At 48.1% G+C, this 17,055-nt stretch overlaps 1 protein-coding gene and 1 pseudogene across 1 annotated transcript in view; one reads left to right on the forward strand and one right to left on the reverse strand.

Annotated features, from left to right (window-relative positions):
• LOC148149289 (immunoglobulin kappa light chain-like) overlaps window positions 1-11,592 on the forward strand; it is a 41,101-nt gene extending 29,509 nt beyond the window's left edge. Inside the window, exon 4 of the mRNA XM_087990302.1 lies at window positions 11,477-11,592. Within this exon, the coding sequence (XP_087846428.1) occupies window positions 11,477-11,592 (116 nt within the window). The remainder of the gene's footprint in view (window positions 1-11,476) is intronic.
• LOC148149284 (centrosome-associated protein 350-like) overlaps window positions 1-17,055 on the reverse strand; it is a 989,460-nt pseudogene that overhangs the window by 918,124 nt on the left and 54,281 nt on the right.

Below are 17,055 nucleotides of genomic sequence, written 5' to 3' on the forward strand. Positions count from 1 at the left end.
ATCTGTGAACATGCACACCCAGAATTATTTTTATTTCAAAAATATACTTTATTCATAAAATATTTTGATGATCTGTACAATTGTACAGTCCATAAACATTCCATTTCTTTGCATACAGGGACAGGGTACAGGTCTGTACGATTACTATCCACATATTTAGCTGGGGGGGGGTCAGCGGAGCCCCCTTACTGCGTCAGCCCCCTGTGCTTAGGCAGGCAGACGTTACACGGTGGTCTTTCCCCACTGCACCTTGACGGCAGCTGCCCCAAGCTTCAGCGCATCCCTCAACACGTAGTGCTGGACCTTGGAATGTGCCAGTCTGCAACACTCAGTCGGAGTCGACTCCTTCAACTGGAAGATCAACAGGTTTCGGACTGCCCAGAGAGCGTCCTTCACCGAGTTGATGATCCTCCAGGCACAGTTGATGTTCGTCTCAGTGTGCGTCCCAGGGAACGGGAGCACAGAGTCCCCCGTCACAGCGCTGCTCGGGACGAACCTCGACAAACACCACAGCATTCCTCTCCAGACTTCTTCTGCATAGGCACATTCCAGAAGGAGGTGTGTGACAGTCTCGTTCCCCCTCCGCAGCCGCTTCAAGGGCAGCATGCGGTGCAGCTGAGAGTCCGGGCGTGCATAAAGGATCTCACAGGCAGAGCCCTTCTCACCACCAGCCAAGCCATGTCTTGATGCTTGTTGCACACCCAGATCCCTCTGCATATCAATACTCCAAAGGATCCTGCCATTCACTGTATAATTCCCACCTGTACATCACCTTTCAAAATGCATCACCTTACATTTGTCTGGATTAAACTACATCTGCCATTTTTCTGTCCAAGCATCTAACTGATCTACCTCCTGCCATATCGTCTGACAATCCTTCTCTTTATCTGCAACTCTACCAATCTTTGTATCAACCGTAAACTTACTAATTAGACCAGCTACGCTTTCCTCCAAATCATTTATGGAGATTATGAACAGCAGAGCTCTCACCACTGATCCCTGTGGAACATCACTATTCACAGCCCTCCATCCTCCTATCACTGCCCTCTGTCTCCTCTGTATCCAATGCTGGGAACATTTTAGACAAGACACCTTGCTTCCAGATCGTTACTGCACCTTGATCCAGTTCATTCAGAAAGAGAAAAAGGACAATGTGCAGATTGTTGAACAGGCCCCTACACCTGGGCCTGAGGCAGGAGCCCAAGCTCCAACACACTGGCCTCACTTCACACCAACCTTCACACAGTGTGGGGTCATGAACTCCGGCCATCGATTCCTCTGGGACCAGGACGGAGTGAAGGAGCAGTGACAATTGTGGAAGAGTCAATAAGGAGTAAAGCAAGATGGAGAGGGTGTGTTGGAAAGTGTGTAATGGAGGAAACAAACTTTGTGATACCCAATAGTGACATAGTTTACGTGTATCACAGAATGAACAAAACAGCACACTGTGAAAGACAATCAAAAATTACACCAAAGTACTTCTTTTTTGATATATCATAGTGTGCAGGGCATTTTCATTGTGGTGCCATAAGCATCCTGGTCCAAGAGCTGTAATGTCTCTCTCTCTCTCTCTCCTCGTTTCTACAGATGGAGCCAGTTGGATTCTCTCAGAGCCCCAGTTTATTTGTACTGTTCAGTAATGTGGGGATACCGATGGGGGGGCTAGGGTACACCTGATGAAGGAGCAGCCCTTCGAAAGCTTGTGATTTCAAATGAACCTGTTGGGCTAGAACCTGATGTCGTGTGACTTCTGACTTTGATTAGATTACTTACAGTGTGGAAACAGGCCCTGCGACCCAACAAGTTCACACCAACCCGCCGAAGCGCACCCACCCAGATACATTCCCCTACACCTAACACTATGGGCAATTTAGCATGGCCAATTTACCTAACCTGCACATTGTTGGATTGTGGGAGGAAACCGGAGCACCTGGAGGAAACCCACACAGACACAGGGAGAATGTGCAAACTCCACACAGTCAGTCGCCTGAAGCGGGAATTGAACCCGGGTCTCTGGCACTGTGAGGCAGCAGTGCTAACCACTGTGCTACCGTGCTGCTTTCTAGCAACTATAGAGTACTTGCAATGCAACTGAGGATTATGGGTAATGACTCCATCCATTAGCCATGAATAAATCCGCAGTCACTCCAATGGATTTCAGTGGGAATGGCCTGTCATTTGCTTCCAGGTATAATATGGTTCACCACCGCCCTCTCCAGGACAATTAGGAAATGACAACAAATAACCGACACGTCAACGCCTGCCCCATCCCAGGAGAAATCAAAATAAATGGCATACAATTCAAATGATCAAACTGGTGAGGCTTGAATTCATCTATTTGAAGGACTGGAGCCTTGGCCAGAAACAGAGCCATGACATGGGTGAACCTGGTTTGTCAGACTGAAAGGCGGAGTGCCCTGCGGATTGACACTGGGATCAGCAACAAATGAATTACACTCAAAGATCTAGCAAATGACTGTCAGTGTGTGCCCCCAAACTGCAGAGAACAGCCCTCGAGTCTTCGCGTCCCCATCTCCATCCTTGGCTGTTGCCCTTCCCTAATTGTCCTGGAGAGTATGGTGGTGAGTCATGAGTTTCTCGAAGAGGATCTGACAGAGGGACAAGGTCATGTCCTCGGCCTGAGCACAACTGCCTGACCTGCTGTGCTTTTCCAGCGCCTCACTTCTTGACTCCGAGCACAACTATCCTTCAGGATAATGAGCTGTGGCGCAAGAGGAAACGCGGGAGTGTTGGAAAATGGGGATATTTTGAGAAAGGTAGAGAATATGACCTGGTTGGTCGATGGGAGGGATGAATCCGGATTCATTTTTCTTATTGACCAATCAGGTCGCACCCTCTACCTATCTTCATCCCCCACTCCCTTGATCTGCAGCTCCCTAAATAACCCCCCCCCCCCAACTTCCTGAAGAAGGGTTACAGCCAAAACGTTGACTTCTCCACCTCCTGATGCTGCCTGGCTTGCTGTGTTCTCCCAGCCTCCTGCTTGTCATCCTTGGATTCCAGCTTTTTTGTCTCTAGTCTCTTCAGGGGTCAGGATGAGTGTGAGGAGATTGGGTTTTGGAACTACCCACAGACTGAAGTCAAAAGAAACAAAGCAAGAAAGACAAGTGGATCGAACACAAGAGAGCAAATTGCAAAGGAGAGAGGGACAACATTGAATTGCTTCTGGTGTCATCCTCTGTGCCCAAACATTTCACAGAGCCAGCTCCACATCCTTCCATTGGCTTTGACATTGAGAGTCAACAGTTCCCTTCCCACAGCCCATTTTATAATGTCCTGTTCCAGGGAATCTCTGAGACAGAGACTATTTCACCTTTTCTGGGAAAGGTGGAGAAATGAAGGATGTCAAGGAATTGTTTCTCAGATTTCAGGGTCTGACAGAAGAATGTGTATCGACTGTGGATTCAGGAGACAGATCACTGAGATATTCCTCACTCCCATCAACATCAGTCTTTATTCTGACATCAGTTTCTATTCTTCATTATAAAGTACCCACCAGTTTCAGACTGGACATTTCACACCCAGCCCCCATTTCCCCACATTGGAATCAAGAAACAAACTTGCCCCTTCTCAAGATTGTCCTCTGAATGTGGTGACAGTGTGCTAATGCTGTGTTTGAATGAAAGACCCACGGTGAGATCTGGGACTGAATCCAAGGGGTTTCTGAGCCACCAGCAGCCTCCCCGCTGTGTGAGGGTCTGTTTGGATAAGATTTCAGCCCCATGGGTTCCCACTGATACTAGAGCCAGGGAGTGAGATTGCTGGAGCTACGTGTGGACTGAGGAACACAACAGTCAGGACAATGAGCTGCTCTGGAATCCACCCTGAGCCCTGGATGATCCTTACTGAGATGGCCCAGGGGCTACAGAATATCACAGCAGAAAGTCGAACCAGTTTATCATTGACTGCCCTCCCCAGCCATGACTCACATACCTCCCCTGGACTGAACATTCTCAATCTGACTCCAGGGACACACGGGGCAATTCCATCTCATTTGAAGAGTAAAGAAAACCCAGGTCTAATTTATGGAATATTTATTTCCCAAACCCTGTGGAATTGTTATTCTGAGTAACAAGATCCTGCTGGTCATATTCATCAATACATGATTCCCGGTGACACTGGCTCCCAAACAGTTGAGTAACTTTTCTTGACCTGGGATCTTGCTGTGCCTAAAAGATGGGTGAGTGAATTCCCATCAGATTATTGTGTTCCCCAGTGTCCCCTCCTGCCTTCCTTCTTTTCCCCATTTATTAGGGATGATTTTCTCAAGGCCCTGCATTCCTGCTGAAACTGCCCCTTCTGGCCCTAACTGTAGTATTGCCCTCCTGCTCCCGGAACCCCATTGCCCTCTCTATTCTCCCCATCGTGTTCCGGGCCTTGAGGGTGGAGGGTTTCACTTCATATACCCTTTCCCTGAGGCTTCAGCTCGGGCCATTTCCAAAGCACACACGAGAGAGAGACTGAATCTTCTTCATCTTTATTCCCTTTTCCAGATTGACATTGACAGAAAACAGACTGCAATTAACAGCCCAGACAGAGGAAGCTGCTCAAATTCACAGCCACAATGGAGCTTGAGGAAAACACTTGTAGAGATTTCCTCAATATCATGAGAATCCTGTCCCTTTAAACAGTGACAAAACCTTAAATTGGAACTGGCGGCTGAGCAGGAAGGAGATCTGTTTTACTGAAGCAGAGACTTCTGAGGTACACATTGTTTTTGTACATCTGGCACTTTTCAGCATCTTTGAGTGGTTTTATTTGGCATTACCAGTCATCACTGCCCCAATCAAACACTTCCAGAATGGGTCAGCATGGAGTTTGATACAGAGTAAAGCTTGTTTTTAGTGATCCCAATGACCTGACTTAACCCTTGAACCTCAGAAGTGTCGCCAAGCCAGTCCCAAGAAGGAAGAGTTGAAATTCAGTGCTGACAATAAGCTTTACACTGCCAGCTCAGCCCTGTTCTATTTAAAGTTGTGTCTCCTCTGTGGACTGTCTCAAACACTCTACACACATTCTGATCTCCTGATGCTCTTGCTGAGGGGAGAGGGGAGGGTCACGTGGGTGAGGGCACAGGAGAAGCGAGCGTTGGACTCCCAGTCAGACCCAGAGAGGGTCAGCAGGCTGCTGACACTGTAGGTGCTGTCCGAAGCTCGCAGGTAGTTGCTGGTCTGAACCCCGTCCAAAATGACTGCACCATCCTTCTTCCACTGCACCTCCAGCTCATCGGGATAGAAGTGATTGGCAAGGCACACCAGGGTGGCAGTGCCCTTGGCATTGACCTGCTCCGGGGAGGGGGGCAGCAGGGTCAGCTTGGGCTGAGAGTTTTGACCACCTGAAAAGCCAGAGAAACAATTTTAATCCCTGCCATTCAAAGGGATTTCAACTCTCTGAACATTAACTGGTAAAGCAACCATTTGAATATTTGTGGCCAACACCAAACAAACCTCATAAAAGGACAGGGATTTTTACACATTCTCCCCATGTCTACTTGGGTTTCCTCCCATTGTCACAAGGATGTGTAGGCTAGGAGGATTATCCATGGGAATTATAGGGTGGGTGGGATACTATTTGGAGGGTCAGTCTGGGCTGAATGGCCTGCTTCCATACTGTAGCATTTCTATGAATTTTAAAGGAGATAACTATGAGAAGGAGACAGTCAGTGCACGACTGAGGGTGTTATACTTCGATGCATCGAGTATATGAAACAAGGTAAATGAGCCTGTAGTGCAGGGATGTGGCTGCAAGGGGATCAGGGCTGGGAACTAAATATCCACGGATGTACATCCTATTGAAAGGAAATGCAAGGGGTTAGAGGGTCAAGTGTGAAGGAGGAACTGAAGGTAATCCTTTTTAGTCAGGAAATAGTCTTGGGGAGACTGATGGTATCAAAACTTGGTAAGTCCCCAGGGCCTGATGCTCTACATCCCAGAGACCTTAAGAAAGTGGATGTAGAAATAGTGGACACATTGGTGATCATTTTCCAGCATCCTGTAGACTCTGACAGAGTTCCAGTGGACTGGACAGTATCCAGTGTAATCGCACTTTTTAATAAAAGGAAGGGGAGTGAAAATGAGGAATTATACATGAGGAAAACGCTGGAGTCAGTTATTAAAGATACAGTAACTGAGCATTTGGAAAGCAGTGACAGGATCAGTCCAAGTCAGCATGGATTTACTAAAGGGAAATCAGGCCTGACACATCTTCTGGAAGGTTTTGAGGATGTGATCAGTGGAGAGTGGACAAGGCTGAATCAGTGGACAACTAAAACAAAAATTATGAAAATGTTCAGCCGGTCTGGCAGCATCTGTGGAGAGAAACTGAAGTTAGCTTTTCGGATTGAGTGACCTTTCCTCAGATCTCAGTGGATGTTGTGCATCTGGACTTTCAAAAGATTTTTGACAAGGTCCCATGCGAGAGATTACCCTGTCACTTGGAAATAAAATTAAATCAACAGCAAGAGGAAATTTTGAGTTGGACTGCATAGAATCTGTGTGACTCAACTTAAGAAACTACTAAGGAAGAAAGAGCCTGATGGGACTTATGTACAAGCCTCCTCGCAGTAGTCGGGATGTGGGTCAGAAAATAAATCAGGAGATAGAAAAGGCATATAAGAAAGGGATTACTACAATAGTCATGGGGACTGCAATATGCAGGTGGACTGGGAAAGTCAGGTTGGGAATGGATCTCAAGGAAAGGAATTCATGGAATGTCTGCAAGAGGATTTTTTTTGGATCAGCTTGTGGTAGACCCACGAGGAAACAGGCAATTCCGGATTCGGTGATGTGTAATGAGGCAGCTCTGATTGGGGAGCTGAAGGTGAATGAACCCTGAGGGGGCAGTGACCATAATGTGATAGAATTCACCCTGCAGTTCTAGAGGGAGAAGCTGGAATTTGATGTAATAAGAGGAGCTAATGAGCAAGTTAGACAAAGGAGAGCCAATGGACGTGATCTATTTGGATTTCCAGAAGGCCTTTGACAGGTTGCCACACACGAGGCTGCTAAATAACATAAGAGCCCCGGTATTGGCATGGATAGAGAGTGGAAATGAATGGATCTTTTGCAGGATGGCAGCTGGTGCCTAATGGAGCTCAGCAGGGGGCAGTGTTGGGACTTCAGCTATTCATGTAACACTTAATTATATATTAACGATCTGGGAAAAGGAACTGAGGGCATTGTTAGTTCGGGGGACACAAGGAAGACTGGAAGAGCTATAGTCAGAGGAGATTCGAGAGTGAGGGCAATCGACAGGTGTTTCTGCAGCTGCAGATGGGAATCCAGGATGGTGTGTTGTCTCCCTGGTGCCAGGGTCAAGGATGTCACTGAGCGGCTGCAGAGCACCCTGAGGGGAGAGAGGGAACAGTCAGCACTCATGATCTTCATTGGTCCCAGTGACAGAATTTAGGGAGCTCAGGAGGGAATTAGCAACAGGAGCTCAAAAATAGGAATCTTCAGATTACTCCCAATGACCAATGCAAGTAAGGATAGGAACAGGAGGATAAGGCAGGGTGTATGTGAGGCTGGAAAGATGGTCGAGGTGGGAGGGCTTTGTGACATTGGGAATGACTCTGTGGGAGATGTGACCTCTATAAACTGAATGGGTTGCTCCTGAACAGAGCAGGAACTGAGCTCCTTGTGGGATGATTTGCGGGTGCTGTTGGAGTGGGTTGAAGCTAACATGGAAGGGCTGTGGGAACGAGGGTGTAATATCAAGAAGGAACACCAAGGAACACAGAATCCTGAAAAAGACAGATAGCACCAGAATAAGGAATAGTAATTTATTAGGCAGGGTCAGAGAGACAGAGAGAGCAATAAATTCTAAGTCCGGCTGACTGTGCATGTATGGGACTGTACAGAATGTGGAGAATAAGATTGGGGAGTTACAAATGCACATTACCAAGGGGAAAACTGATGTTATCACTCTAACAGATAAGGGTCAAATGAGGACAGGACTGGTTGTCAAATATTCCTGGAAACAAAGTGTTCAGGAAAGATAGGAAAAGGGAAAAAGAGTGAGAGGTGTGGGATTGGTTAAGGAGATTGATGCAGAGCTGGAGAAAGAGGATGTCCCAGAGGGGTCAAGGCCAGAATTGATTTGGTTCAGGATAAGGAACAAAAAAGGTGCAATCAGATTGTTCAGTGCAATCTGTCGGTCACCAACTAGTGGGAAGGATGTAGGGGAACAAATCGGCAAGGAATTCACAGCACACATTAGGGGGACTTTAATTCTTGGAATATAGACTGGGATAGTAGCAGTGTGAAGGACAGAGAGGGGCCAGAGTTGAGAGAGTAGGCTCAGGTGAATTTTCTCCAGCCATGTGTCTCCATTCAAATGAGAAAGGAAGCTCTGTGAGACCTGAATCTTGGGAGTGAGGAGGCCCAAGTGGATCAAATGTCAGTGAGAGGACATTTAGGGAAGAGTGATCATTGTATCACAAGGTTTAGGGTGAAAGTAAAAAAGGACTAAGGAGAATCCAGAATAAAGTCATGATCATGGATCAGATTCCATGGATAACCTCCAAATGTCTCACACTTCGAAATTTTCACTTTTTTTTCAAACAGAATATGGATAAGTTACAAAACTAAAATTTTGCCACAGTATTTATTGTTGAGAAGTATATGGAATTTTGGGAAATAAATATTGCTTTCTTGAGAAGAAGAAGAAGAAGAAGAGGTGCAGTAATCTGTTCTTATAACTGAGAAGGGTAGCTAAATCCCCAGGACCTGATCAGGTCCATCCCAGTAAGTTGTGGGAAGCTTGGGAAGAGACAGCGATGCCCCTTGCGAAGATGCTATATCACCAACAGCCAGTGTTGGAAGATCGGAGAGTGGCTGACATTGTGCTGATATTTCAGAAGGTCTGCAAGGAATACCCAGGGAAGTATAGACCGGTGAGTCTGATATCAGTGGGGAGTAAGTTATTGGAGGGTATTTTGAGGTACAGGATCTACACGCATTTGGAAAGACAAGCGTTGATTAGGGGTAGTCCACATGGCTTTGTAAGTGGAAAATTGTGTCTCAAAAATTTGATTGAGTATTTTGAAGATGTGACCAAGAAGATAGATAAAAGCAGAATCATAGACATTGTCTACGTGGACTTTAGCAAGGCCTTTGACAAGGTACTGCATGGACAACTGGTTAGTAAGGTTAGATCAAATGGAATCCAGGGAGGGCAAGCCAATTGGTACAAAATTGGCTTGATGTTGGAGACAGAGAGTGGTGGTAGTAGATGGTTGTTCAGAATGGAAGCATGTGACCAACGGTGTGGCGAAAGGATTGGTTGTGGGTTTATCATTGTTCATCATTTATAGAAACAATTTGAATGAGAATATAGGAGGTAGGGTTCGTGAGTTTGCAGATGACATTAAAATAGGTGGCAAAGTGGACAGTCACGAAGGCTATGTGAGAGTACATTTACATTAGGTATTGAGATAATAGCGAAGTGTTGCATTTTGGTACAAAAACCAGACCAGGGTTTACACAGTTAGTTGTGGGGCCATGGGAAGTTGTCAAAGAGAGAGACTAAGGAATGGAGGCATATAGTGCCTTGAAACTAGTGCCACATGTAGACAGGGTGGTGAAGAAAGCATTTGGTACACTTGGGTATGGGAATTGAGATGACATGTTATGGCTCTCCAAGATATTGGTCAAGCCACATTTCCAATCACCCTGCTATTGGAAGGATGGCTTTAAACTGGAAAGGATGTAAAAAGAATGACAAGGCTGTCTCTGAGACTGGAGGGCATGAGTTATAAGAAGAGGTTGGTTAGGCCTGGGCTATTTTCTTTGGAAGGTCAGAAGTCGTGGGGTGACCTTTTAGAGGTTTATAAAATCATAATGGACAGAGATAAGGTTACTAGCTAAGGTCTTTTCCCCAGGTTAGGGTTGTCCAAAACTAGAGGGCAGAGGTTTAAAGCAAGAGGGGAAAGATTCAAAAGGGACCTGAGGTACACCTCTTTCACATAGAGGGTGGTGCATGTATTGAATGAACTGCCAGAGGACGTCATAGAGTGAGGCTGATTATAACATTAAAAAGACATTTGAACAGGTACATGGAGAGGAAAGATATTGGGGAAAATGAGCCAAATGCAGGCAAATGGGACTACGGGGAATAGAGAAGGTGAATAATTCATGAAGGATGTGAAAATGTTGCAGATGGAGTAAAACAAATTGCCATGGAAAGTTCAGAGATGAAGGAATTCAGTTAAGAAAATATTTTGGAGAAGTTGAGACTGTCTTCATTGGAGAAGAGAAGACTGAGAGAAACTTTGTCTGAGGAATTCAACATCAGGAGGGCTCTGGACAGAATAATTAGGGAGAAAACGTTTACACTCATGAAAGGTTTGAGAGGGAGAGGGAGATTTAAAGTAATTAGTAAACGAATCAAAAGTAAGATGAGGCAAAACGTTTTCAGCCAGTGAGTGGTTAAGGTGTGGAATGCACTGCCTGAGAGTGGGGTGGAGGCAGCTTCAATTGAAACATTCCGAAGGGAATGAGACTGTTATCTGAAAAGGAACAATGTGCAGGGTGACAGGGAGAAGGCAGGAGAATGACACTCAGTGAATTGTTCATTCAGAGAGCCAGTACAGACAGGATGGGCATAATGGCCTCCTTGTGCACTGTAACAATTCTGTGATTGTGTGATTGAAGAGTTAAAGCTGGGGGAAGTGGGAGCTCGGTGTCTCACTGTGCTGCTGCTGCTGCTGCTGCTAAGGTCAGTGAGATCAGAGACTGGGACAGGGAGCCAGAGCTCACATCAAACTCTGCCCATGTCCGTCACACTGAGACTGGCAGGAGGCTACTCACTGATTTCACTCCATGCTGCAGGAATGGGACCACAAGCTGCAAATAGATAGAGCTCCTCCACACGGTGAGTAAAACTGACTGACTTATATCTTGCTTTTTAAAGGAAGCAATGGAACTAAAGAAATACAGCTGGACACCCTGTTAGACACAGTGCTCCTCAATCGACCATTTCATTCACTGCAGTTCCCTACTAACACCTTCAACAGTTCAGCATTTGTGTTTTAGAAATTGCGTTTAGAAAATAAAAGATTTATTAACAGAAGATGGAGGTTTACTTACTCAGTTTGAGCTTGGTTCCTTTACCGAACATAAGCCCCAGTGAGAGCTCTCAGTGCAGAGGCTGTACAAAAACCTCTGCTCTCTGCTTCCCCATGTCACTCTCAACCTCTCCCTGTCTCGCAGTCTCTCGGTCACTCTCACCCTCTCCCTGTCTCTCTCTGTGTTTTACTGACTCTCACCTTCTCTCTGCCTTTCTCTGTCACTCATGCCTTTCTCTCTCTCTGTTTTTCTCATTCGGTTTCTCTCCCCCCCTCTCTCTTTCTCTCTCTCTCTCTCTCTCTGTCTCTCTCTCTTGCTTTCTCTTTGCGTTATGTCCAGCTGGGCTCAGGTAATTTGTGAAACTTATTTTTTGATGTTAATTCTTGCAGGTGCTCTTCCCATGTGGCCATGGAGTGTAAGAGGGAAACCTGAGGCCTTCAGTGAGCGGTGGACACCACAGAGACTGGAGTGTGTAGTGGACAGTGACAATCCCAGCATGGGGTAACTTGTTCCGTTTCATTTATATGTAATTGTGGATGTGTCAGTATAGGAAGTGAGACTATGTGTCCATTATTACATATTATAGGTAGCAGTGGGATGTGTCAGTACAGGAGGTGGTGATGTGTGTATTGAGGATTTTGTACAGCTGTTTATCACTGTGTAGGGGAGCTGTACTCGTGCTGACAGTAATAATCAGCGACATCCTCATTCTGTATGTTGCTGATTGTCAGGGTGAAGTGTGTGCTGGACATTTCTCTCCCGGTGAATCTGTTGGAGGCACCTGTGTATCGAGTCATTGCATCATGGATCAGGAGAGAGGGTTTCTGCCCTTCTCGCTGCTGGTACCAGGAAACATCGGTACTAGCGCTCTGACTGGATTTACAAGTGATGGTTGCAGCAGAAAATGTGTTGCTGGAAAAGCGCAGCAGGTCAGGCAGCATCCATGGAACAGGAGAATCGACGTTTCGGGCATAAGCCCTTCTTCAGGAATGAGGAAAGTGTGTCCAGCAGGCTGAGATAAAAGGTAGGGGGGAGGGACTTGGGGGAGGGGCGTTGGAAATGCGATAGGTGGAGGGAGGTCAAGGTGAGGGTGGTAGGTCAGAGTGGGGTGGGGGCGGAGAGGTCAGGAAGAAGATTGTAGGTTAGGAAGGCGGTGCTGAGTTCGAGGGATTTGACTGAGACAAGGTGGGGGGAGGGGAAATGAGGAAACTGGAGAAATCTGAGTTCATCACTTGTGGTTGGAGGGTTCCCAGGCGGAAGATGAGGCGCTCTTCCTCCAACCGTCGTGTTGCCATGGTCTGGCGATGGAGGAGTCCAAGGACATGCATGTCCTTGGTGGAGTGGGAGGGGGAGTTGAAGTGTTGAGCTACGGGGTGGTTGGGTTGGTTGGTCCGGGTGTCCCAGAGGTGTTCTCTGAAACGTTCCGCAAGTAGGCGGCCTGTCTCCCCAATATAGAGGAGGCCACATCGGGTGCAGCGGATGCAATAGATGATGTGTGTGGAGGTGCAGGTGAATTTGTGGTGGATATGGAAGTTTCCCTTGGGGCCTTGGAGGGAAGTAAGGGGGGAGGTGTGGGCGCAAGTTTTGCATTACCTGCGGTTGCAGGGGAAGGTGCCGGGAGTGGATGTTGGATTGGTGGGGGGTGTGGACCTGACGAGGGAGTCCCGGAGGGAGTGGTCTTTATGGAACGCTGATAGGGGAGGGGAGGGAAATATATCCCTGGTGGTGGGGTCCGTTTGGAGGTGGCGGAAATGACGGCTGATGATACGCTGGACATGGAGGTTGGTGGGGTGGTAGGTGACGACCAGTGTGGTTCTGTCCTGGTGGCGGTTGGAGGGGCGGGGCTCAAGGGCGGAGGAGCGGGAAGTGGAAGAGATACGGTGGAGGGCATCGTCGACTACGTCTGGGGGGAAATTGCGGTCCTTGAAGAAGGAGGCTATCTGGGTTATACGGTTTTGGAACTGGTCCTCCTGGGAGCAGATGCGGCGGAGACGAAGGAATTCGGAATATGGGATGGCGTTTTTACAGGGGGCAGGGTGGGAGGAGGTGTAGTCTAGGTAGCTGTGGGAGTCGGTCGGTTTATAGTAAATGTCCATGTCGATTCGGTCACCCGAGATAGAAATGGAAAGGTCTAGGAAGGGGAGGGAGGAGTCTGAGATGGTCCAGGTGAATTTGAGGTCGGGGTGGAAAGTGTTGGTAAAGTGGATGAACTGTTCAACCTCCTCGTGGGAGCACGAGGCAGCGCCGATACAGTCATCGATGTAGCGGAGGAAAAGGTGGGGGGTGGTGCTAGTGTAGCTGTGGAAGATGGACTGTTCCACATATCCTACGAAGAGGCAGGCATAGCTGGGGCCTATGCAGGTGCCAATGGCTACTCCTTTGGTTTGGAGGAAGTGGGAGGATTGGAAAGAGAAGTTGTTCAGGGTGAGGACCAGTTCAGTCAGTCGAAGGAGGGTGTCGGTGGAAGGGTACTGGTTGGTACGGCGGGAAAAGAAGAAGCGGAGGGCTTTAAGTCCTTCATGATGGGGGATGGAGGTGTATAGGGACTGGATGTCCATGGTGAAGATAAGGCGTTGGGGACCGGGGAAGCGAAAATCATGGTAGAGGTGGAGGGCGTGGGTGGTGTCCCGAACGTAGGTGGGGAGTTCTTGGACTAAGGGGGACAGGACCGTGTCAAGGTATGCAGAGATGAGTTCAGTGGGGCAGGAGCAGGCTGAGACAATGGGCCGGCCGGGGCAGTCAGGTTTGTGGATTTTGGGCAGGAGGTAGAAATGGGCGGTACGGGGTTGTGGGACTATGAGGTTGGAGGCGGTGAATGGGAGATCCCCTGAGGTCATGAGGTTCTGGATGGTCTGGGAGATGATGGTTTGGTGGTGGGAGGTGGGGTCATGGTCAAGGGGGCAGTAGGAGGAGGTGTCCGCGAGCTGGCGTTTAGCCTCAGCGGTGTAAAGGTCGATGCGCCAAACTACTACCGCGCCTCCCTTGTCTGCTGGTTTGATAGTGAGGTTGGGGTTGGAACAGAGGGAGTGGAGGGCTGCACGTTCCGAGGGTGAGACGTTGGAGTGGGTGAGAGGGGTGGAGAAGTTGAGGCGGTTAATGTCGCGGCGGCAGTTGGCTATGAAGAGATCAAGGGCAGGAGTGTCCAGGTTGATGGGGTGTGTTGGAGGCGGGAGAAAGGGTCGTCAGAGGGTGGGCGAGAATCTTGGTTGAAGAAGTAGGCACGGAGGCGAAGGCGGCGGAAGAATTGTTCGATGTCTCGCCGCATGTTGAACTCATTAATCCGAGAGCGTAGGGGAATGAAGGTGAGGCCTCTGCTGAGGACTGATCTTTCATCCTCAGAGAGGGGTAGAGCTGGAGGGATGGTGAAAACATGGCAGGGCTGAGAGCTAGGACCTGGTGGTGTGGGGCTGGAGCTGGGAGTGGGGGCGGCGTGGGGGCAGAGTTGGGCGTGGTGACGGCGATCTCTGTCCCCGCGTGGGGGCGGGGTTAGACGTGACGGAGATCGATATGGGGGCGGGGTTAGACATGGTGACGGCGATCAGCGTGGGGGCGGAGTTGGGCGTGGTGAGAGAGATTGGCGTGGGGGTGGAGTTAAGCGTGGTGACGGAGTTGGCGTGGGGGTGGAGACACATGCGGTGCTGTGGTCGTGCAGGTTAGTGATGTCACTGGGGGCGGAAGTGGCTGCGGCGGCGGCAACCCAGGGGGCGGAAGTGGCTGTGGCGACAACAGAGACAGTGTTATTCCCGATAGCCGCGGGGACCGCGAATCTGTCGGCGATGGTCTTCCTGGCGATCGTGGAGGCGGTTGTCTGGGCGGCGTTCGTGGAGGCTGCGAGGTCGGTGGGGGCGGACTCCACACACAACTTTCTACTACTCTCTTTGATCGGCTCTCATATTTCCCTAGTCATTCTTTTATTCCTGATATACCTATACAAAGCTTTCGGATTATCCTTAATCCTATCCACCAATAACATCTCATGTCCCCACCTGGCTGTTCTTAGTTCTCTCTTTTGGTCTTTCCTGGCTAACTTGTAACTCTCAAGCGCCCTAACTGAGCCTTCAGGTCTCACCCTAACATAGCCTCCTTCTTCCTCTTGACAAAAGATTCAACTTCTTTTGTAAACCACAGCTCCCTCGCTCGACCACTTCCTCCCATCCTGACAGGTACACACTTATCAAGGACATGCAGTAGCTGTTCCTTGAATAAGCTCCACATTTCAGTTGTGCCCATCCCCTGTAGTTTACTTCCCCCTTCCTATTCATCCTAAATCTTGCCTAATCGCATCATAGTAGCCTTTCCTCCATCAATAACCTTTGCCCTGCAATATATACCTATCCCTTTCCATTGCTCAAGTAAACAAAACCAAATTTTGTTCACTATCATCAAAGTGCTCACCTACCTCCGAATCTAACAGCTGGCCAGTTTCATTACCCAGCACCAAACCCAACGTGGCCTTCCCACTCTGGGAAGGAAGGTGCTGGGATGGGTACAAACAAAAACCATGAAACTGGTGCAGCAAAGAACTCAGTCCGAGCAGCTGGAGATGGGCAATAACTATAAGGCTTGTCAATGACATTAATGCCCCGAGAAGGAATAATGCAGCTCTTTGCTGTCTACTTTTGAGCCTCTGGTCCACCACACTCTAGCTGTTATGGGTCTCTAATCCTCTCACATTAATTCATTAAATGATGGCAATATGTGAAGTGTTTTTAGTTTGAACTGTCAAGTCTCTTTTCCCATACCTCTTTCCTCTTCACTTCCTTCCAAACCTTTCACCAGATGTTTCCCGTGACAGCCTTGCTGTGCAGAGTGAAAGCTCTCTGTGTTCTCTGAGGCCTCACTCTGTCTGTGTCTGTCTCTTCTCCAATGTAACACAAAACACATGTTTCTAAAGCCCTGCTGAGATGTAAAGAGAGCTGAGAAAACGACAGCAACCATAACTGACTTGGTCTTGTTAAAGAAAATAATGTTTGTTTTGAAATTATATTTCTGTCAGTGAGTGACAAAGGAACGATGGGGGTCCAGGATTGCTGCAGCCTCTGCCAGAACATAGGACCCAAGAGCAGGCTTTTTGGGAGCTGCTGTGCCAATGAAGAAGATCACTGCTCATCTGGTTATGGTCTCAGCTGCACTTTCTGCCTCCCTCCCCCACCCATTATCCTTAACTGCCTTGTTCATCAAAAACCTGCCTATCTCAGCCATGACTAAACTCAATAACCCAACCTCCATTCCCATGTAGAGAAGAGAATTCCACAAACTGTCAACCCTCAGCAAGAAAACCCCTCCTTCCTTTTAAACGGGAGAATGCTTTGTCTTAAACCAGCCCTCCAGTTCTCACCTGCCCTGGAAAAGGAACCATCCTCTCAGTATCCAGCCTGCCATGTCACCTTCAGATCAGAAACTGTTAATTAGAGAGAACAAGTTGCAAAAGCGAGGCTGTTCCCTGGAAATGATTAACAGTGTTTATGTAAACTGTATTCTCCAATGCCAGAGTCCAAAACAAGAGGATGATTAAAATTAGAATTGGGAATGATTTCAGGAGGAACTCTTTCTGACAAAGAGTGGGGGAAATCTGGAACTTTCAATCTGAAAAAGCTACCAAGGTCAGGGATCAATGTTCATTCGCTCAGGATGGTCAGGGTTACAGAATTAAGGGGGAATGTGTTCTAGGTCAGCCATGGCCTGACTGACTGACTGGGGAACCAGGCCAGAACAACTAATAACTCATTCCCACTGGAATCCAACGGAATGGCTGCTGTTTCGTTCAGATGCTCATGGCCCGGGACCTGACGCGTGGTTCTCAGCAGCGGTACCAGCACTCTATAGTCACTAGAGGGCAGCTGTTTCACTGTCCCTGAACAGAACAAATGAACTGGGGCCCTGATCGGATCTAACTGGTTCAATCTGTAGAAATGCGGAGAGTGAGAGAGGGAGGGAGCGTGGGACAACAGCTTTTGAATCAGGATAC

This window comes from Chiloscyllium plagiosum, unplaced genomic scaffold (assembly GCF_037043375.1).
Source record: "Chiloscyllium plagiosum isolate Xiang-an unplaced genomic scaffold, Cpla_swu_hap1 HiC_scaffold_9, whole genome shotgun sequence".
Taxonomy (NCBI): Eukaryota; Metazoa; Chordata; class Chondrichthyes; order Orectolobiformes; family Hemiscylliidae; genus Chiloscyllium; species Chiloscyllium plagiosum.